Below are 22805 nucleotides of genomic sequence, written 5' to 3'. Positions count from 1 at the left end.
GCGTTGGTAGGTAAGAGCTTTGGAAAAACCGTTCGAATGTCCTAAGTATCAAAAGGATTAGGTTCGGTTCACATAATGAACTTGCAGGTATTCAATATTACAGCCTTCTACCTTCAAGGGAGCAATGTAATAAGACAAATTACATCAGACAGGTTGCCCAAAGCAGGTGACTTGATTTATGGAGCAAATCTTGATTTGGGCTACTTCTATCTTCCCGGTCTTTATCAGTTGGATAGATCTAAATCGATCTTCTGGTCACAACTCTCCCCTAACCAAAAGAAGGAATTAACGCAATACATACACGATTCGATACCCCCTTTCCTAAAGAAATATATCCAGGACATCTCAGAAATAGGAGTTAATATTGTCAGCGAGGTTCCGATTGAAACTTCATTGATTGTTCCAGGACAAGAATTACATATCATTCGCTTGTGCTTGTAATTTTGGAGATAGGGAAATTCAAAGGTGGGTTAAGGGACAATCTAAGGAGCAATATCTTTATATATATATCTGTGGCTTGGTTCTAAAAGGGCCAATGTCAATTTTTTCAAATTTTGTGTTATTTTATCAAAAGTTTCCAATTTAGTAAAGCTTTAATTCTACAAAGGCCAATGTCTAATAACAAACTAAAATTAGTTGTATTTCCATTATAATGTCAGCCAAAGTCATTGCTAGTTATTTCTAAAAGGGCCTATGTTGACATTGGCCCTTTTAGCATTCATACAGATGTTACTTTTTCGAGCTTGAACATGTCTATCCCCTCTTCATACCAACAATGAACTTTATCTGACACTCTCCCTCATTTATTTACTTTTTATCTTAACACGCGGTTTTCAAGGCATTTAGTTCAATATGTCTCATTCTCGAGTTTACAAAATATTAGAACTGTGTCGCAAATCAAGTGTTTCAAAAGGTAAGTAATATTATTAATGCTATAATGTTATAATAAATAGAAAAAATGCTTTTAAAGTCAAACAGAATACTCCTTTAATTCCTTAAAAGTATACAATTGACACTACCAAACATGATAAATTATCAATTTTCTAGATCCTGTTGCTAGTACTAGCAAAAGTCAGATCGAAAGCAATGAAGCGAATCACAATAACAACATCATTGCATGTGAACAAGGTAAATTTTTCGAGTTTTCTATGTCACTTGTTTTAAACATTATGTTTTTTGAAGCATTATGTTCTCAAGAACTGTTCACGAAAACATCTTTTTTTTTTCTTTTGTTTAGAAGAAAGAGATTTGGATTATAATAATAGTTTTCAACCTATGATTGAAGAGGTACCTGCTGAAACCCACAATAATAATGATAATATCACTATCATTGTACAAGGTAAATTTCAACAGTTATCTTTTCAGATTTTAACAAAACTGAAAGCATGTAAATTAATGTTCCCAGCAATTACTCACAAATCATATTTTTTTAGATGAATTAAATTCAAACTTCCCTAGAAGTTTTCAATATACAAATGAAGAGTTACCTTCTGAAAGTTCAGATATCGCTGATTTACTTGCTGAGAGTTCAAATGATTATGTGCCTTCTTCTGAGAGTAGTAGTGAAGGTGAACAACAAACGCCTGCTAAAATTTTTAAGAATAGGGGAAGAAAACGAAGGGATGAAGTGGAAGCATCCAGGAAGCGTAAAATAAATCCTAGTAACTGGAAAAAAAATGTGAGCAAACAACGAAAATTGCAAGGTAAGGAGTATGTTACCTTGAAAGGAAAATTAATAAGAGCTAAACGCATGAAGCCCCCATGTAATTGTAGAAAGAAATGCTTTGATCTTATGAGTAATGAGGAGAGAGAAATTATTTTTAAACATTTTTATCAATTATCTTACGATGGACAATCACAATTTATTTCGGATTTTGTTGAAGAAAAAGAAAAAGCTACACAAAGGCTACGAAGGAATGACAAAAAAGAAAGTAGGCGTCAATATTCTCGGAGATATTTTTTAAATAAAGGTAATATTAGGCTAGAAGTATGCCAAGAAATGTTTAGCAACACTTTAGATATAACAATTGAAAGAATTAGAGTGTGTATTGAGAAAAAAAGAGCTAGTGAAGCAGGTATGTGTGCTTCAGATAAATGGGGAAAACATGGAAAACAGCCCGTAATCCCAGAAAAAGAGAAAGATTTTATTAGAAGACATATAAACCAATTCCCATCCTATGAAAGTCATTATTCAAGGTCTCATTCTCAGAAAAAATATTTGCCATCTCATTTATCAATTTCACAAATGTACAGGTTATACAAGGAAGAGTGTGTCATAAACAACGTCAGCCCGCAAAAGGAATCTATGTATCGTAAAATTTTTGTCGAAGAATTTAATCTTTCATTTCATAAACCAAAAAACGATACATGTGGAAAATGTGACAAATTCGAAATGTTGATTAAAACAGAGGCAAATGAGAGTAACAAAAATATAATAATTATTGAAAGAGATAGTCATATGCTTTTGGCAAAATCTTCCTATGATGAGAAAAAAAATGATGTCGAAAAAAGTAAAACAAATGAAAAGATTATGACCATAAGTTTTGACCTGCAAAAATGTCTCCCAACCCCACTTTTATCAAGCGGAATATCGTTTTATAAAAGGCAACTGTGGACACTGAATCTCACTTTATACATCACTAGTAGGAACCAAAACCCAGCAGCAATTTGCTATCTATGGGATGAGACAATCGCAGCTAGAGGAGGTCGAGAAATTGCATCATGTCTATACGCGTTTTTAAAGCAAATCCCAGTCGACATTGAAGAAGTCAATATTTTCAGTGATTCGTGTCCAGGACAAAATCGAAATATTTTTGTTGCTTTGATGTTTTTATTCTTAACTAAAGAATTATCTAGCAAAGGTAGGAAAATAGTAATCAATCACAAGTTTCTCGAAGCAGGGCACACCCACATGGAGGCAGACTCAGTGCATGCATTGATAGAGAAGACAAGGAAAAGAACAAATGCTCTCATTGAACTTCCTCGTGACTGGGCAAATTGAATTAGAATGATTCCAAGAAAACCACCAATCATCGTACAAGAAATGCAACAAGATAGATTTCTAAACTTTAAAGAACTTCTCGGAACTGTATTTGTACAAAAAAAAGTTAATACTGCCGGGGAGCCAGTTAAGTGGACCAAAATCAAATGGATGCAATATCGATGGAATAAACCAAATGAAATCCAGTACAAAATTTCTTTTGAAAATGACGAGCAATTCAAAACAATAAGCTTAGTGAAAAAAGATACGAGACATTCTACCAACACCGATTATTATTTCAACTTACGACCCATATCAAACAAGCCATTACCATTGAGTAATGAAAAACTTAAAGACTTGAAAGACTTAATGCAGTACATTCAGCCAAATAGTGGCATATTTTATAATGCATTACTGGATAAATTGACGAGTTCATCAGATGTTGTAGATACATTTTCAGATTATGATGAAGATGAATAAGAAAATTATATAAAAAAAATATCTTTAATAATCCCAAAAATGTACTTTGAACTGTACTTTGTGTAAATGTTCTTTATGTGAATAAAATTGTTGAAATCAGATGTTTTTTCCCCTTCTAACTGCCTTATGGATCCTCATTAAGTGAACCAATGTCAATTTAAGATGCAGTAGCTTTAAATCCAAAAAGGGCCAATGTCATAATATTTACATAAAATAGTAACTTGTTAAAAAATTTCATATGATAAAATATTGTTTCTTTACATTAACAATAAGCAAATAAAAAAAATAATAGTGGGAATCTTAGTATAAGAAAGTTAAATCATTCTAAAAAATCTCAAATATCTTTCAACGCCTTTTTCTCACGACTAGCATTTTTGACTTTGGCCCTTTTAGAACCAAGCCACAGATATATATATATATATATATATATATATATATATATATATATATATATATATATATATATGTAATTCCTAAAACCGCACGAAAATGTGTAAAATAATTAAGACACATTCCCTAGGAAATGTATACTAAATAGCAATCGGAAATGTAAATTTTTAAGATATCAATGGGTATGCGGGGATAGCGGAGCGAGGGGAGGTTATTGTTTTGTCTGATCAGGCGATCTCGGTAGTGCCGCGTAAAATATCAGTGTGTACGCACGTCGCTGTTGTTCAAAATGACCACCGAATCACGCATCGCGCTTATGAAAAATTTTATAGTACTTTAGCATTATTAATAACCTTAACAAAAGCTAAGAACACTGCTTATGTTTCAAATCTTTACTACAACCGTCACAATGTCCTAAGCTTTTAACAGGTACAAACTGTTTGGAAATAGACTAGTTTGTTCCCGAGATACGAATTTCTAAAAGTAAGTTTTCAAAATTGAATTTTCTTTTGTATTATCTCGTATTTATGTTACATAATATTAAAACCAACATATTTATTACAAATAACGTAATAACATCATGAACATACTTGAAATGTGCAGAAAGTATTAGAAAATAGTAACTTCTTGTTTCCTTTTTTCATTGTACAGTATCGCATCAATAAGAATATTTATTTTATTTTATATTTTGTTTAGATTTCTTACTAAATAATGGAGAGTCAGAAAAATGTACGCCGTGATAAAATAAAAACACGAGAGAGATCGTCTGGTGAGCATTTCATTCATATACATATCTACATATACACAATTGTTTTTTATTAAAAACTCTTTTATTCTTTCCGTAGGCACTCTTTCTCCTCAACCAGGATCTTCTGGTAAAATAAAAACCTGTCGTAGGGATACGAAACTATCGATAGTATCGATAGTTTTTGACTATCGATACTATCGATAAACTATTGGGACTATCGAATACTATCGGTAGTAATCAAGAAACGAGAAGTTGGAACATGATAAGTTCAAGTTAAGCATACAGACACTTATTTCAAAAGAATACATTTTTTAAAATCTATCTTCACTGCAAAGTCCGGCTGAATTTGCTAAATGATACATTTTGCTGTCTGTATGCACAGGTAGAGAAGCAAGAAGAAACAAAAAAAGAAGAATAGCCGCGAAAGGCGGTTAAAGGAGACGTTAAATGTAAAGGTTAAGGTTCCAACCTGTGGCGTGAGGCTTGGTTTTTGGTTTTGGTTTTATTTCAACTTTGATCTTTGATCAGATACCTATTAGTTGTGCTGTGCAATAAGTGTAGATGGATAATTAAAGGTTATATTACTCGTATAGTGTTTTGTGTAATTTTTTACTTTGTAATATTAAAAAAATGAAAAAATTCTTGAATATGAATATTTCGGCCAGTTTCAACAAGAAGCGAACCAGAGGTAAGTCGATATTCTTTGGTATTAAAAAATCGGCAAACAATATATACTTTGGTTGTTTTAATAAAAAAAATATATATGACAATAAGAATTAATTTTGGTGTAATAAAAAAAAATTAAGAGGTCATGATGCATATGGTCCGATTGATCATAAAATTTGCCATCTAATAGTAAAATGGCCCTCGATAGGTGCCATTTAGAAAAAAGTGACATTTCGGCGAAAACCAGGTTTTACAAATTTATTTTTTATCTGGAGAATTTATTTTTAACTTTAATTTGTAAATTATTTTTTAATTGAGCATTAGAGGTTACTTAAACATATTTTTCAAGTTTGAGCCAATCAATTGAAAAAAAATTTTGTTTAGAAAAATTAAAATTTTGCTTTAGTAATTTTAACCGTAGATTCCAAAAAATCTGAAATACATAGGGTGAATTAAACTTGACCGCATTTCCGTTGATACCGGAAGTCGGCCATTTTGATTCATGTATCAAGGATAATTCAAAATTATGTCTAGAATGTGTCTCCCAGATTTTATTCGAATTGTTTCATAAATATGGGAGATATTTACATGGCCCAAGTCTTATTGTCACCCTGTATATATTTTTCTATTTTAGAGAACAATAGTGGTTCCGATGAGGATGAAAATTCTTCAAAAGTCAATCCTGGAGAGCCAATTCTTGTTCCCACAAGTTCTAGTAGTTTTACTAGTGTTAGCCTTAATAATATTCAAACTAAATTAACTGAAGTCGACAGGAGCAGAAAGAGAAATAAAATATCTACTGTGTGGAGATATTTTAAAGCATGCACTGACAAGAAACTGGCTAAATGTTGTGAATGTGGCAAAGAATATAAGACTAGTGGAAACACCAGTAATCTCTCTGATCATTTAAAAAGGTTTCATCCGACACTTTTGATATCCAAATCATTCGAGCAAAGTAAGTATCTACATCAACATAATTATTCATGTATTTAAAAATAAATTTTAGGTGATGAAGAAAGAAGCTCAATATCTGAAGGTTCTTCAACTCGATCCAGTGGTCGATCAATCAGTCCTTATTTCCGGAGAACACTGCAATATGATAATAACTTTCAAAGAAAAAAGATCTTAGATCAAGCTCTTGTGATGATGATTGCTGAAGACTATCAACCGTTCACAATTGTAAAAGATGAAGGTTTTATCAAATTTGTACAGTTACTGGACCTAAAATATATACTTCCAAATCCAGATACAATTAAGAATAAGCTTTTATTACAATTATATGTGAAAACTTCTCAAGTGCTAAAAAACCATTTAGAAAATATAAAATATGTTTCATTGACTACTGATATCTGGACATCTACAGCAAATGAAGCTTACATTTGTTTATCTTGCCATTACATTGATTCAAATTTTACCCTTAGGAGAGTATAGTATATATATTAGCTACTAAAAAAATGGATGAATCCCACACATCAGAAAATATTGCAAAAACTATCAAAGAAATTTGTGATAAATGAGATTTATTCGACAAAGTTACCCGCATAGTTACAGATAATGCAGCAAATATGACAAAAGCCTGTGATTTATTAAAAAAAAGACACTTACCTTGTTTCGCACATACAATGAACTTAGCAGTGCAGGAAAACTTTAAAAACACAGAAATACAACCAATTTTAAAGAAGTGTAAAGAAATTGTTACATTTTTTAAAAGTAGCAATCTGGCCACAACTAAATTTAAAGAGGAACAAAGAATTTTATGGAGAGGTACTGTTAACGAAAATAAAACTCCTTACAAATTAATCCAAGAAGTGACAACACGATGGAACAGCTGTTTTCAAATGATAAAAAGAATCTTATTAACTTCCAATGCTCTTAACTCCACACTACTAAAACTAAAAAATGCACCTACTCCATTGACTGCAGATGACATTGAAATATTAAAAGACTTAGAAAAATGCCTTTCTATATTTGATGATGCCACGGAAAAAATTAGCGGTAGTAAATATGTGACTGTATCATTAATTATACCTATATCATTTGGTATTTATAATTTTTTGAATACTGCTAATATTTCTACAGACCTTGGCAAATTGTTTTGTCAAGGGTTGATTGAATCAACAAGAAATCGACTGTTTACCTACGAATCCAGAACAATTACCAGAATTAGCACTATTTTAGATCCGAGATGGAAAAAAGATGGGTTCCGAAGTGCAGAGAATGCTAATCAGGCCTCCTGTTTCCTGGATCAAGAAATGAGTCCTTTAATGAGAAATTTGAAAAACAATGAAGGAAATGAAGCCAACGGTTCAACCAACTCCCCAAAAAGTTGTCTTTTCGGATTTATGCATGAAAAAAATCAGCAAAAATCAAGAAATCACATTGCTGATGCAATAATTATCAAAAGGCAATACTTGGAAAGACAAAATCTGCCTGAAGATGGTGATCCGTTACTCTATTGGAAGGTAACTTATCTATTTCATTAAAATGGTCTAGAAATTGATTTTGCTTTGTTTATAGCTCAATAATGGTGAACTAAATCCTTTGCAAGAGTTAGTGGTTAGGTATTTATGCACGCCGGGATCCTCGGTTGAGTCTGAAAGAAACTTCAGCTCCGCAGGCCTTATTATAAATGAAAGAAGATCAAGAATCAAAGAAAAATATGTTGATCAATTAATATTTGTCACTAAAAATGCGTGGTTATTAAGCTAACTAAAATAAAAGATAGTTTTTCGTTTTTTTTTGTAAATCCAAAATCCAGCATTTATTTAAAATATTAAACTATCGGAACTACCGATAACTATCGATGGTTAATGAACAGACTATCGATAACTATCGATGGGCCCAACTATCGATATTTTCGTATCCCTAACCTGTCGATCTTTATCGCCAAAGCCAGGAGTAGGTATTGGGCCATTTGAGACCAGCCCCTCCACTCGACTTTTGATAAGCCACGTGACCACGCGATTGGCTGGTGATATGGTAGTGGCCACGCCCTCTGGCATATGATTGGCTGGTGATATGGACGTGGCCTCGCCCTAGGTGATTTAGCTCCTTATATGGTATGTGTGACCACCTTCTCGCTAGGTATCTGTAAAATGAAGTTTTGGTAAGATATGGTAAGATGGCGCTATTGGTTCCTTGTATGGTATCTGTAAAATGAGTTGGCACCTTATATGGTACCAGTAAAATATGGTAAGATGGCGCTATTGGCATATGGTATCGGGAGGTGGTGAAAATGGCGTTCATCGTCCCGTTAGGTACCTTTACAACGATAAATATTATGAAAGAATGAGGCTTTTTCGGCGAGCCGTATGTTTTTTACTTATAGCACCGTTCTTCGCGGATTCCTTTTTTTTACGGTATTGTTCATCCGGTACTGGCATTATACAGAGTGTGTCAGAACGAAATGAAATGGTAAATTATTATAGATGTAGAATCGAACGAACGAATTATAATGGTAAAAAATTGAAAATAACACTCTTGAAATTCAAAGAATTGTAATGGTAAAAATAATATATATTCCGTTGTTATTAATTATATAATAATATAATATAATAATATAATGAATTAAATTATGATAACGTTAATGTTATCAAGTATTAATATATAGTTTTATGAAACCATAAGATGAATTGTAATGGTGAAAATAATATATTCCATTGTTATAATCTAAAGTAATATTGAAATGATACACCTTTTTAATTTTAAATATTTTATTTATATATATAATAGCTCTTAAAAGGTCCAGGTGAGCATATAGAATATAGAAACGCTCTCTCTCTCTCTCTCTCTCTCTCTGGGCAACCCAGCCTTGGCCAGTCAAGGGAGACCCAGGCTTGGACCAAGACTTGGCAGCCTGGCCATGGCCAGTCAATGGGAACTTATGGGCTATTAATTCTATTCTGTGTACCATTTTTGAGTAAAGTAAATGACCCAAATAGTAGCAAGAACCTCATTTCATTAGTGATACTTTAATTGATTTTGGTATTTATTTCATGAATTAAATTATTAATCTCTATTATAATTATCTAATTTCTAACTTTATAGATTTGTAGATATATAGATCATAAAAATTTATAATTTTGATTCCGAAGGAATATGTTTTCAAAGAAGGAAAAAGTGCCACTAAAGGATTCTTTTAACTTATTTAAGTTTTGAAATTAATTTTTTCACTAATAAAATTATGGAGAGCTGATATAGATGGTATGAAATCTACTTGATCAATCAAGCAGTGTATAAAAGATTTCACGGCGACATGGCGTGATTATAGAGTATTTTTGTTTAACCGTCAGTCGCCAGCCATATTTGTTTACATCACATTTCAGGTTAATCTGAACTTCAGTTATTAAGCATTCAACAAGTTATTAAGAAATTCAGTGAATATTTTCGTTTCCAAGTAACATTTTTTTATTATTTATAATTAGTGATCATGTCTGATAATTACCTTAGAGTTCAAAGGTGGCGTGCATTAAATAAAACAGAAAAAGTTTTAAATAAAAAAATTAATTTAGTCGTTGATGAACAAGGTATAAATCCAAGTGTAAATACTAGCTGTGAAAGTGAGGTTAACAATGTTACTGGAACAGATTCGAATAATCTGCAAGAAATTAATTATTTAGAGGATAATAATAACAGAGATTCTATTCAGAGCAGTGATAGTGACTCCATAAGTAGTAGTAGTGATAGTTTGGAAAATGATAATGATGACCAACCTCCAGGTGATGCTACACATGATTCTTCCCAGTATAATAGTGAAAAAGGGATAACAAAACAGACATTAAGTCAAAAACTTCGTTGTGGACATTAAATAATCTGAATATATTGACATTAAATGTAGTGACTGAATTATTGACAATACTGCGAGAAGAAGGGCATGAGGAGTTGCCTAAAACTTCTCAGCAGTTGCTGAAAACGAAACATTGTCGTCCAATGAACTCATTTTTAAGCAAACGTGAAACCAATGGGAGTTATATTTATATTGGGATAAAAAATGTACTGCAAAAAATAATATTTCCTGATACATATACGGAAAATACTATAGCAGTTCAGCTTCACATTGATGGGATTTCCATTTATCACAATTCTTTGATTCAAGTGTGGCCAATTCTTTTAAAAGTTTACCATTGCAATTATGAAACCAAGCCTTTAACGGTCGCACTGTATTGTGGTGATTCCAAACCTTACTCTGCTAAAAATTACCTCAAGGATCTGGTGAAAGAAGCAAATCAATAAATTTCAAACGGAATCGTTTTAAATGAAAAAAAATACTCTTTCAAAATATTTTGTGTTATTGCTGACTCTTCGGCAAGATCTTTTATTAAAGCAATTAAAAATCCAGGTGGCTTTTTTGCATGTGAAAGGTGTACTGTCGAAGGAATAACCAAATGTCATAAGCGTGTTTATCCTAATACTAATTGTGACTTACGAACTAAAGAGTCATTTATAAATAAGCATCAGCCAGAACATCATCTAACGAAATTCAAGACAAAGTTGTCAAAATTGAAAGAGTTTAATCCTGTCAATGACGTTGTCCTTGATTCAATGCATCTACTTTACCTCGGAGTAATGAAAAGTTTACTTGAAAAATTCTTAGTTGTGAAAAAACATAAAGCTCGGCTAAAAAAACCTAAAGTCGAAATTTTGAAGAAGATACTACAATCTATTGCATCAGATATTCCGGCTGAGTTCGAGAGAAAACTGTATGACCTTGACCAAGTATCAAAATGGAAAGCTACTCAGTTTCGATTTATCTTGCTATACATTTGACCAATCGTTTTCAAATATGTATTATCTGTAAATAAATTTAGACATTTTTCATTATTATAATATATCGCTTGCAGAATTTTAAATGATGATTTGAATGCTGTTAAATACTGTGATTACGCTCGAGATCAACTTAGACTATTTTTCACTTTGTTACCATCTGAATATGGAGAAGATGCTCAAGTTTTAAATATGCACAATTTATTACACATACCAGACGATGTTCAACACTTCCAAGTTCCTCTAAGCGAGATATCAGCGTTCTGGGGTGAAAATTACATTGGTTTGTTTAAACATTTGGTAAAATCACCTTATGAACCACTGACTCAGATTGCAAATCGCCTGGATGAATTAGAATCAGCTGACCAAGTTAAAATAATAGAAAAAAAAACACTATGTGTAACTGCACTTATGGAACTGTCATCGAAACTATTAATTGTAGTGAAAAGCAATTTGTAATAGTTAACAGGGTTGAATTATGTGGTATTACTCTTACTTGTAAACATCCTGATAATATAATTCAATTGAAAAATGATAAAATATTTGTCATTAATAAAATATTAATAAATGAGCAAGAAAATTATCCAAGTCAAGAAAATATTGATAATTTATAATATGTGGCAAAGTGGAAAGTGAAAGAAAAGAAGTATTTGACTACCCAACATCATCAATTGATGTAGGTTTAATTGAAATTATTTCTTGGCAAAAAAAACTGTTGTTAAAACTTTCTTATGTTAAACATAAATGTATATTTTTAAATATGAATAATTCTAAATTTGCAATAACATTATTACATATTTAAGTTTATTGGTAAAGTAATCAATAAAATAATTCTGTTTTATTTTTTATTATTGTAAAATACTTAAATTATTAATTTTTTTCATCATTGTAAAATTCCTAGAAGCTGTGAAAAGTATTGATACACGCAGTGTATTATGTGTAAATGCTAATATATATATATATATATATATATATATATATATATATATATATATATATATATATATATATATATATAACATATACTGAGACAACAGAAAGTGTAGCAATTATTTACGTGTCGCGTCGAACGCTACTGTCAATATATCTATAGCAGTTATCTGGACTTTTCTTTTGTTCCTGTGCGCAGTCAGTTTAGTGATTTGTAATCTTAACCCTTAACCACAGTCAGGAGTCCAATTGACTCCATGTGCAATTTATAATCAAAATATTTTTTGTTTGCGCGCGCATCAGCGCTCAAGCTTCGAGGTACCCTCGAATCTAATATTCTTCAGTACGCTCATGCTCTGGTAACTTTAATGAGCGTGAAAGTTCACTACATATTCTTATTTCCTAAACTCATCAGAGGGCGCAACACAGCTCCGCGATTGCGCATGGTATACAATTATTTATCGATCTATCAGCTGAGAGTTACAGCAACAAGTTTATTATTTCGTTATTACTATTGTGGTTATTATTGGTGTTTAGTAAATTGGATAGTTTGATTTGTGCGTTTATAGTTTTGTGTTATTCTCTCATTATTCGGATTCCGCCATTTTTTTGTGATTTTAAGCTTATTGATTAAGAACTTTTTCAACATGGTTTTTAACTGTTGCGTTAATGGCTGTAACAATTATAACAAGGATGCCCAAATGCATATTTTTCCAAAAGATCAAATAGTAAGTAAAAAAATATGCCATTAACTTTATCCTAACGTGCATGTCATACATTCTTGCCCATGCCAGGGTTTATATTTTGGAGAAATTTTATGTGGCCTGAAGTTAACAATAACAATGGTTAACAAAAACGGCATAACATCTGGCATGCCTATTTTTGCTTATATTTAAAGGTGTGAAAAATTAAGTCAACATAATGTTATATAGGTATATATAGTAATAATAGTTCACAGAAGACAGGAAAACTAACAAATAAAATTTTGTTGTAGCTGTATGATATTTGGATTAATGCAATTGGCCGAGAAGACTTAAAGGTGAAGCCTATGGAAAGAGTCCGAAAGTCGTACCGTATTTGTACTATTCACTTTAGTGCAGAAGCCCGCTATGTTGGAACCAGAAATAAATCGACCTTAAAACAGGATGCAATTCCTTCTCTATTTCTTAATGCTTCTAACAGGAAAGAAGGTGAGTTTAATCAACTTCCAAATCTATTAATTATAAATTTTTCTCTTTTCTTTTCTCTTTCTCATGGATATCAGTGAAGCAGTAATACTAATAATAACTATAAGTATTTACGATAAATGAAAGAAATATGTCTTTTTACAGTTTCTTCTGCCAAAATGGTTAAACTACGCTCAAAGCATAGTTTATCAGAGCAAATAGGTTCACCTGAAGTAGAAACAGTTAACATCTCCATACCATCAACTTCAAAATTGATTTGTGAAGAAGTTTTACCAGTTTCTTCATCTAAACTTATTACACCAGAACAAAATATGCAATCCCAGGTCATGATGTGTACTCCAACAAAAATTTCAAGTAAGTTTTTTTGTAAAATAAATGATAAAAGATATATAGATTAAACAAAAACCATTTTTAATTTTTACGAAATTTGATTTTTAATAAATAATGCTTCATAAAATACCTTACTTTTGGCATAATCAGATTTTAAAAATGGTTAGTTTTTTTATGTTTCAGTATGTAATTTTTAGTCCATTATATACTGTGTTTGTAATATGTGAGTTTAATATTTTTTTATTTTCAGGTTTAAACAAATCCACAAGATTGTTTTCTAGCATCGGTGTAAGAAAAGCTTCGGAACTAACACCAAAAGCAAAAAAGCTCTATAGGGTAGCTTCCAGTCTTCGAAAAATTTCAAGGAAATTAAACTTTGGTCATACATCCCTTAAAAAAAAGATAAGGGTACTGGAAAAAGTGTCTTATACTGCTGAAGTTTTAAAAACCAAAGTAAATAAAACTACTTATGATTTTATTATGTCCCAAGTGAGGTGCCAAGGAGTAAAACCTAAGGGAAGGAGGTATTCCCTTGATGAAAAAATATTTTTTTTGTCACTTCTTAAGCAAAGTCCTAAGGGGTACAAGCTAATAAGAAAAATATTTGCTGCACCATCGAGAAAAACACTTACAAACCTGCTGGGAAAAATTCCTTTTAACACAGGAATAAATCCAGCTATCATGGACTCACTCGCAGTTCAGACAAAAAACATGTCAGAAATGGATAAATATTGCAGCGTTATGTTTGATGAAATGGCCCTAGATCCTACTCTCCAATATAACAAAAAAAAAAGATATTATTGATGGCTTTCAAGACAATGGTGGTGAAGAAGGAAGAAAACCAGTTATAGCTGACAAAGTCATGGTTTTTATGGCACGGGGAGTATGCAAGAAGTGGAAACAACCATTAGCATATTTTTTCAATGAAGCTGGAATGAAAACGGACATGCTTGTAAAAACAATAAAAGAGGTGGTCCAATCATGTCAAGATGCTGGTTTACATGTGAAATCAATTATTTGTGATCAGGGAACTGCTAATGCTGCAGCCATAAACAAGTTGTATGCCCAGACAAAAGAGTATTTTCTACGAAAAGGGGATGATAACAGGTTGTTTGGTGTCCTCATTGGAGGTAAAGAGGTCGTCCCTCTCTATGATCCTCCACACCTACTTAAAGGTATAAGAAATAATTTATTTAAGTATTCTCTTCGTTTCAAGTGGAGAAAAAATTCTAATGAAAATGCAAAATGGGAACACCTCAACAAATTATTTGAAATTGAGAACTCTGAGGATGATGACTATAAGCTCTGCAAAAAAATAACAGCGCATCACATAGAAAATACCAAAAAAATGAAAGTGTCTGTGGCAGCACAAGTTTTCAGCAACAATGTGGCAGCTGTAATGAAGAGAATGGCTATGGGCAATACTACAAATAATTCAGAGGGAATGCCAAGAGAGGCAGAAGAAACTGCCGAATTTTTACTCTTCATGAATAAGGTGTTTGATAGTGTCAATGGGACGTGCATTAAAATAAAACACCCACAAGATTTAATGTGCTGTTTCATCAAAATCAATACATAAAAAGTTTTGGATGGAAGCTATTAAAGTTTTCCAAACAATGGAGTTCTTTTGTACGAAGAGAGCCAGAATTGTTCCTCCTATAAAAAATTGGATCCATACTTTGAAAGGATTTCTATATCTATGGGATCAATTCCAAAAAGATGGTGTCGCCTTTTTATGTACAAAACACATGAATCAGGATCCTTTAGAAAATTTTTTTGGCTCCATTAGAAGTCATGGTGTTAGGAATATAAATCCCAACGCTGCTTCCTTTGTAAATTCATTTAAATCTCTAATTGTGAATAATTTTTTATCGAATCATTCTTATTCGTCCAATTGTGAAAATGATAATTTGGAAGGCTTGGATAACCTAAAACATATGTTAACTTCCTCAGTTTCAATGCCAATACCTTTTTTCAGCCTTCCAAATATTGAATTCCCCGAATATAAATCAGACTCAAGTAGTCTTTTAAAAAAAGGGAAGCTGACATATGTTGCAGGATTTGTGGCAAAAAAGCTCTTAAAATCGATAAAAATGTGCCCGCAGTGCCGACAGGATTTGGTAGGAGGTGACCGAAAAGAATCAGATTATTTTGTTATAGATGCTAGAGCATATTCTGCAAATGCTTTGCTGGCACCTTCTACCAATTTCAATAAAAGTTTCAATAAATGTATATTTTTATTAAGTAACATTTTCCCTCAATTATGTCACTTGGCAAACATTACCTCAGTGTTGAGATCATTATTGAAAAATGAGGATGTTTTTCGTTGTGAAGATCATGATACGTTCAAATCGTTTCTTTATTATGTTTCCAAATTTCATTTATTTGTATGGTTGAAAAACATTAATAAGATTGTGGAAGGGAAATAAAAAGTTGAAAAATAATCAGATAAGATGAAAATATATGTTGCACAAAAATTTGAAAAGCAATTAAAATATTCAAAAAAAAATGAAAAATCTCAAATGTTTGAATATAATTTAAGTACCTATCTAGTTATATACTTAGTGTTAATAAAAATATATTGTAGGGAAAGTATTTTATTTTTGCTTTTCGTAATCCAAATAACCTGAACATTGATTTGAACTGAAAATTTTAAACATTCCGCCAAATCTTTAGTCATTGCTGTTTCCTAAACCCGCAAGGTGGCGCTAGTCGCAATGTTCAAATATAATGTGAACAGTTTCCTATCTATCCCACTATCCTTTATCTATGAGTATGCTTGAAAGCTTGAAGTGATCAACAACATTGTTTTGTTTACGTTATTTGGTTTTACAGTTTTGCGCGCATCTTTGGAGTCTAATTGACTCCCGTCTGTTGTTACGTGATAAATATTTAATATATAAACCGGTGAGTTTACAAGGTAAATAATAAAATATTTTTAATATTTTTTAAGAATTTATTGTATAAGGATTCTATATTCTATCATTTTTTATAGAAATATGGATTCTTGTTCGGGACCATCCAGAAAAAGGGTTCGAGTAACTGACAGAGATTTTGAGGAAACCCTAACAAGGTGGTGTGATGAAGTTGAGACGGATCACAACAATGATAGTGATGTCAGTGATTCTGAATACATTCTTAGTGATCATAACAGTGATACTGATCAAGAAGAAAGTGAATATTTGGAGGAAGATGAACAATGTGATGAAAATTTAGAAACGGAAGACAAAAATAAATATTTTTATGGTAAAGGAAAAAAAGGAGAATCTAAATTTCGTTGGTCTAAGAAGCCATTAGTAAGTTCATATGTGAGAACACCAAAACATAATATAATAAGGCAACTTCCTGGATTGCGCCATCCTCTGCGCCAGCGAGACAAAATATCCGAAAAAGAATCGTGAACGTGCCTTCTAGATGTAAATATGTTTAGAAGAAATTATTAAATGTTCTAATCAAAAGCTATCAAAAATGAGAGATTTATATAAGGATCCCACAAAATCGGATTTACGTGACTTGGACATGATTGAACTAAATGCCTTTTTAGGGTTACTTATATATACTGCGGCTTTCAAATCAAATGACGAGAATATCACTTCGTTGTTTTCAACGGATGGGACAGGCAGAGATATTTTTCGCTGTGTTATGAACAGAAATCGATTTGCTATTTTATTACAATGCCTTAGATTTGATGATTCAGAAACCAGACAACAACGAAAGGAGAATGATCCGCTAGCACCTATTTCTGCAATATTTGAGAAATTTGTTGCAAATTGTCAAACTGCTTACACTATAGGACATTTGGCTTGTGTGGATGAAATGCTTATAAGTTTTAGAGGAAGATCCAAATTTAAAATGTTTATACCTCAGAAACCATGCAAATATGGCCTGAAACTAATGGCACTAACTGATTCAAGAAATAATTATTTTTATAACGGATATCTGTATTGTGGGAAAAAAGCTGATGGGAATACGCTTACTGAAACTGAAAAAAAATTGTTGATTCCATCACAAGCAGTACTACGTTTATCAATACCTATTCAAGGAAGCAATAGAAACATAACGGCTGATAACTGGTTTTCATCCATCGAATTGGTTAATGTTTTGAAGACCAAAAACTTGACATACGTCGGTACTTTGAAAAAAAAATAAATCGGAAATACCTCTCGAGTTTCAGTCTAATAGGACGAGACAACTTGGAAGTTCCCTTTATGGTTTTTCGAAAAATATCACTTTGTTATCACATGTACCAAAAAAACAGAAGGCTGTATTACTCGAGTCATCAAGCATTCCTCCGCAGCTCAAGATCCTGATGTCGACAAACCAGAAATGATTCACTTCTATAATACTACGAAGTCTGGCGTTGACAGTCTAGATCAAAAATGTGCTTTATATTCTACTGGTCGTAGAACGCAAAGATGGCCTATGGCATTTTTCTTTAGAATATTAGATATATGTGCAGCAAATGCATATATTCTTTTTAAAAGTACCAAAATTGAAAGAAAAGATACAAGACTGGAGTTTATGAAAAATCTTGGAAAGCAGCTTATCACTGAAGAATTAGAGAGAAGACAGAGTAATTCACGTGTAAGACAGGAAATAAAAGTAGCTATTAGAAACATTTTGCGAAGAAAAGAAGAGCAACCAATAGAACCAGTAGGTAAACTCGACATTAGAAAATACTGTTCAATTTGCCCCAAGAAACTAAAAAGGAAAACTTCTACATTATGCTCTAGATGCAGGCGTCCAGTATGCCTACAATGTTCATCTCCTATATGTTCAACATGCATTTAAATATATTTTTTTAATCTTTTTTTAGAATAAATTTGTTTTGTTTTAAACGTTTTTAAATTTTAAAATAATTATTTACTCATTTTCTTAGAATGTGTTTTTTATAATTATGATTTTTATAATAAACCGTTTTAAACTTGAAAATAATTTTTAATTAGATAAATCTTCAAGTGTTTCATATTAATTCTAAAAAAACCCATTTAAAATACAAAGAGTCAATTTGACTCCTGTCTGTTGTAATGTCAATCAAATTCATGTCTGTGGTTAAGGGTTAAGTTGTGAGTGAATCAGTTGTAAGGGTAACGTGCTGCAGTCAACATTTTTAATTTCTGGCGGATTATTAAATTAATTTTTTTTTGTCTGTAATTTTGTCAATGAAATGGCAGAAACTGAGAAAAAATACGCGGTTGTTGAATTTGATGAGGTGATGAACAATAAAAAGGTGGTAGAACTGGTACCAATCAATTGGGTTATTGAGAACGATAGTATTGCTTGTGGCCACCAAAAAAAGACGAAGATAAAATCAATAAGTTGGTTGAACTTGAAGTCGGACCTAACGACACATGGATAAAGTATCCAATTAAGATTATTAGCAAAGCTAGTGAGTATTTCGTACATCAATCTCTTTATTTATATTATTACTATTATTCGAGGTTATATTAATATCTTGTAATTAACCTCTCCCGAGGTTAATTTAACTTCATTTTTTTTCACCGATGTTATCAAATTTGTCTAAAAATAATAAGAATGGTGCTCAGTATAGTAGTAATTGTGTAACATAATTTATTATCATTTCAGAGGATTATTCTCAAGGATTACGCAGATTGAAAAAATCATTTAAGACAAATAATGTTGACACCACTGAGAATGAATCACAAAATGATCAAAATAATGAACCTATACTATTGAGTTCCCAAAATGTCTCGATTGTTGTCTGAAAAACAGCCTTTAAACAAAGGTAAAAAAACCTAAAACCAAAATGAATTGAGAGATTTTGTAAATGACATATCGGAATACGAGGAAGTTGAAGAAATTCTTTCCAACAATAATTTAGAAACTCAGAAGCGTCATCACAATGCGGTTGAAAGTACATCGGAACCAAAAGGTATTTTTTTTATTTCTAGAAATATCTATCACGTAGTACTCGAAAAATGGTACACGTTTTTTAAATAACTCTATAGGTATTAATTATTATTTTTATCATTATTATTATTATTACTGTTCTTCTTCTCAAAGATAATGCGTCCAAACAATAAGTAAACCCCAATAAGGGATCCCATAGTATTTTTGATTTTTAATTTTAAAATATAATATTACTATAATTATTTATCGTTCCATTTCTAGGTATCACAAACTATGATGACCTGGCAAAATATTTAGAAAATGTCATTCGATTGGAAATGTCAAAAGTAAAAAAAAAAGCATCAATTATACCATTGGACAACAATTTAAAAAAATTCTTGAAGTCGTCCATCAGTCAGAAGGTGCACCAAAACAATATGAAGCTTGGAATACTATTGGTAATGACTTGCCGTACGGAAACTTGGAAGATTTTGTAGCCTTCGATGAGTCTTTAAAAGTTGATGAAGGAAAATCCGATGCACTGGTACATATAAATTTTTAAAATATTTTAAGGACGTTGATAGATAATTTTAAAAATATTTAGGTTATAAATAAAAAAAATTAAAAAAAAGCGCCCTGTACTTGTATAAAGAATTAATTTATCTATCAAAGTACTGAGCGGTTTTCAAAACCTTTTTTTTTATTTATGGATAAAATACTTCTAAAAATCCCATTTGATATAAAAGTATGATAGAGATACTTCCATTTAACTGTTAAAAAAATATAGATTAATTATTTATCAATCATTAAATTTTCAGCTATAAATTTTTAAAAATTATTTTAAATATTGTTTATTAATGAATTAGAATTATCCAGAAGTTAGCAGATGTCTATAAATTGTTTATTTCTTTAATTAATAAAATTAAAGCTAAAAAAATATTCATAAAAAATTTCACCTGTAGTGTTTCATGTTTTCTATACATATTTTTTTTATTTTTATAATAATTTATCAATGAAAAAAATTTTTTAAATTTCTAGATGTCGGCTAACTTCATTTTCATGAATTAGAATATAGAAAGTAATCATTATTTCTAGATCGAAATATTTCAAATGGTGTCAGCCGGATGTACAAAATACGATAAGGATGTTACGAAAATAATGGAAAACCTAATGAAAAGAGAAGTTCAACTGGAATACAGTGGATCTGGAAAGAAAATTAAAGGTGTAGGGAAAATAAGTTTTAAGGAAACTGAAACTTACAAAATAATGGAAAGTAAGTTAATATTTAATTAAAATATTAAATATAAATTAAATGTTATTATTTATATCGTTTCAGAATTTTTGCTGGCAAAGTACAGGGTTTCAAATGAGAAAATAGCAGTGTTAACCGCTGTTAGTGCTTATTTATCCGGAGCTAGAGACAGAGAAGGAGGACGCGCTCAGCGCAACAAAGAAAATTAATGTTTATTTATTTCTTAATTTAAAATTATTTAATGTATAAGTTATAAGTATGTATAAGCATATTAAAAAAAGTGTTATTGTCAATATATGTAAACCATTATTAATCCTAGTTTTCAATTAATTATTAATTTAATATAAATTAATTGGTTATTAATTTAATTTAATATAAATTAATTAATTATTAATTTAATTTAAATTAATTAATTATCAATTAATTTTAAGCTTTAATTTTAAGCCAGGTTTCAGCCCTGGCAACCAAGGATGGCCCAGTCCTGGCAAACAAGCCTGGCCCAGGGCTGGGCCAAGCTTGTAAGCCAGGCCTGGGCCAGGCTTGTAAGTTAGGCCTGGGCCATCATTATCATCCCAGACTTCTGCTCAGGCTGGGCCAAGCCTGGCCCAGAGTTACACATAGTAGGGCCAAGGCTGTGCCAGGCCTGGGCCCGTGGTACTTTCCTCTATGGGGAAGTAACAAGTCCTATTGAAATATACCAGAGTAATTTTCATCAGATATACACTGTGTGACATTTTAAAAGCAACTAAGAGATAAAAATAATTTTAACCACAGAGTAATCAAGTTTAATAATAACGCTGCAAAAAGAATGTAATTTGTTAAATTCTGAGTAGTACTTTTCTATTATGAAGTAAGATGTAACACTCTTAGTCATAACTCAATAACGAATTAAAAACAAAATATCATAATTCAAAAAATCATTCAAAGAAAAGTTCTCGAACCGATAACATGAAAAAATTGAATTTCTTGTTGGTAAAAGAGCCATCAATGAGATATCGCTGTTGACGATGTTTGGAAAGTTATCTCATCCATCTATCAATCCAATTCCACCGGTCTCAATACGGAAACTTTTTGTTTGGGGGTTACGTCTGTACGTATGCCTGTAGTGGCAAATCGGTTAAAGGAGTCTACATCGTTTTCAAATCGAGCGCAGATCGAAGATTGCAGGTGCAGATTGAATTGTTCTACGAAGTTTACTGAAGAAGAAAGGCAAAGCCTTTTCGTAAAATTTTGGAGATTTAGAACGCCTGAGATATTACGTACTTAATCAAATGCAATCAGTTCAACCAAAGTACAAAAGAATTGTGCTAAATCGAAAAAAAGATCGCAGCTCAATCATTTTACTCAAGATGGTCTCCGCAAACAAGTGTGCTTCTTGTTTTTCAAAAATACCCTAGGGAGTTCAGAGAGGTTTATCAAGACTGTCAAATTGAAAAATGACAATGTAGTTTTGAAAAAAGAGTGCCGAGGTGGCTCTAAAAATGTTTCGGAAGACATAAAAGAGGGAATGAGAAGTCATCTGCTATCAATCCCAGCTGTGGACAGCCACTATACCAGGGTAAACACACAAAAAAAGTACATAGAAGGGGGAAAATGTCTGGCAGATTTATTCAACGACTACGTAGAAGCTTGCATTGAAAATGGAAAGCCATATAGCAAAATACATCTGACCGCCACCTTTTTAATTATGAATTCAACATGTACTACCTTCAAAAATTCAAACACTGAAGAAAAACAACTAGAACCGACCTATCGTAACCATATTGAAGAAAAAGAGTTATCACGAGTTGAGAAGGAACAAGACAAAAATGAAATTACCGATCTCTATCAAGTAGCTTGCTTCGATTTGCAAGCAGCTCTACAAGTCCCCTAAGGTGATGTCTCATCATTTTATCATAAATCGAGACTAGATTGCTACAACTTTAATGTGTGCAAGTTTCAGCAACAAGGGCTGGGTCAGGTTGACTGTTTTTTTGGCACGAAGGAGAGGGGAAGAGGGGAGCAACAGAAATTGGAACTTGTCTATTAGAACTCATCAAGCATCAATCGGAGGTTGCCAACTCTAAGGCTTGTTTCACACATACCCGACTGTCGTCTAAACGATGTCGTGTACACGACACTAGGGACGAAGAGTATATGAGAGATTACGCAGAATTGTTGTTATTGTTTATTTCAAAAGATTTTTTTTAAGTTTATAAAGTTTTTCAACATGGAAATTGATCTCGAGCT

General features: G+C 31.8%; 1 protein-coding gene and 1 long non-coding RNA gene across 2 annotated transcripts; both read left to right on the top strand.

Annotated features, from left to right (window-relative positions):
• Positions 1–6886: 6886 nt before the first annotated feature.
• On the top strand, positions 6887–7973 carry LOC130896562 (uncharacterized). The gene is made up of 2 exons (XM_057804743.1): positions 6887–7726; positions 7782–7973. Exons 1-2 carry the CDS (start codon positions 6887–6889, stop codon positions 7971–7973), a joined length of 1032 nt encoding a protein of 343 aa, XP_057660726.1.
• A 10694-nt stretch (positions 7974–18667) lies between these two features.
• Positions 18668–21007, top strand: LOC130896342 (uncharacterized). The gene is made up of 5 exons (XR_009059563.1): positions 18668–18863; positions 19061–19367; positions 19607–19868; positions 20420–20597; positions 20661–21007. It is a non-coding gene; the product is annotated as an uncharacterized LOC130896342 (long non-coding RNA).
• Positions 21008–22805: the final 1798 nt, after the last annotated feature.

This window comes from Diorhabda carinulata, chromosome 7 (genome assembly GCF_026250575.1).
Source record: "Diorhabda carinulata isolate Delta chromosome 7, icDioCari1.1, whole genome shotgun sequence".
Classification (NCBI taxonomy): domain Eukaryota; kingdom Metazoa; phylum Arthropoda; class Insecta; order Coleoptera; family Chrysomelidae; genus Diorhabda; species Diorhabda carinulata.
The sequence above is the reverse complement of the archived record's forward strand: the minus strand, read 5'-3'. Positions and strand labels throughout refer to the sequence as shown.

Coding starts and splice junctions, on each gene's coding strand:
- LOC130896562 (XM_057804743.1), top strand. CDS start 6,887: ATGAACTTAGCAGTGCAGGAAAACTTTAAAAACACAGAAATACAACCA. Junction 7,727..7,781: donor ATCCGTTACTCTATTGGAAG/GTAACTTATCTA, acceptor CTTTGTTTATAG/CTCAATAATGGTGAACTAAA.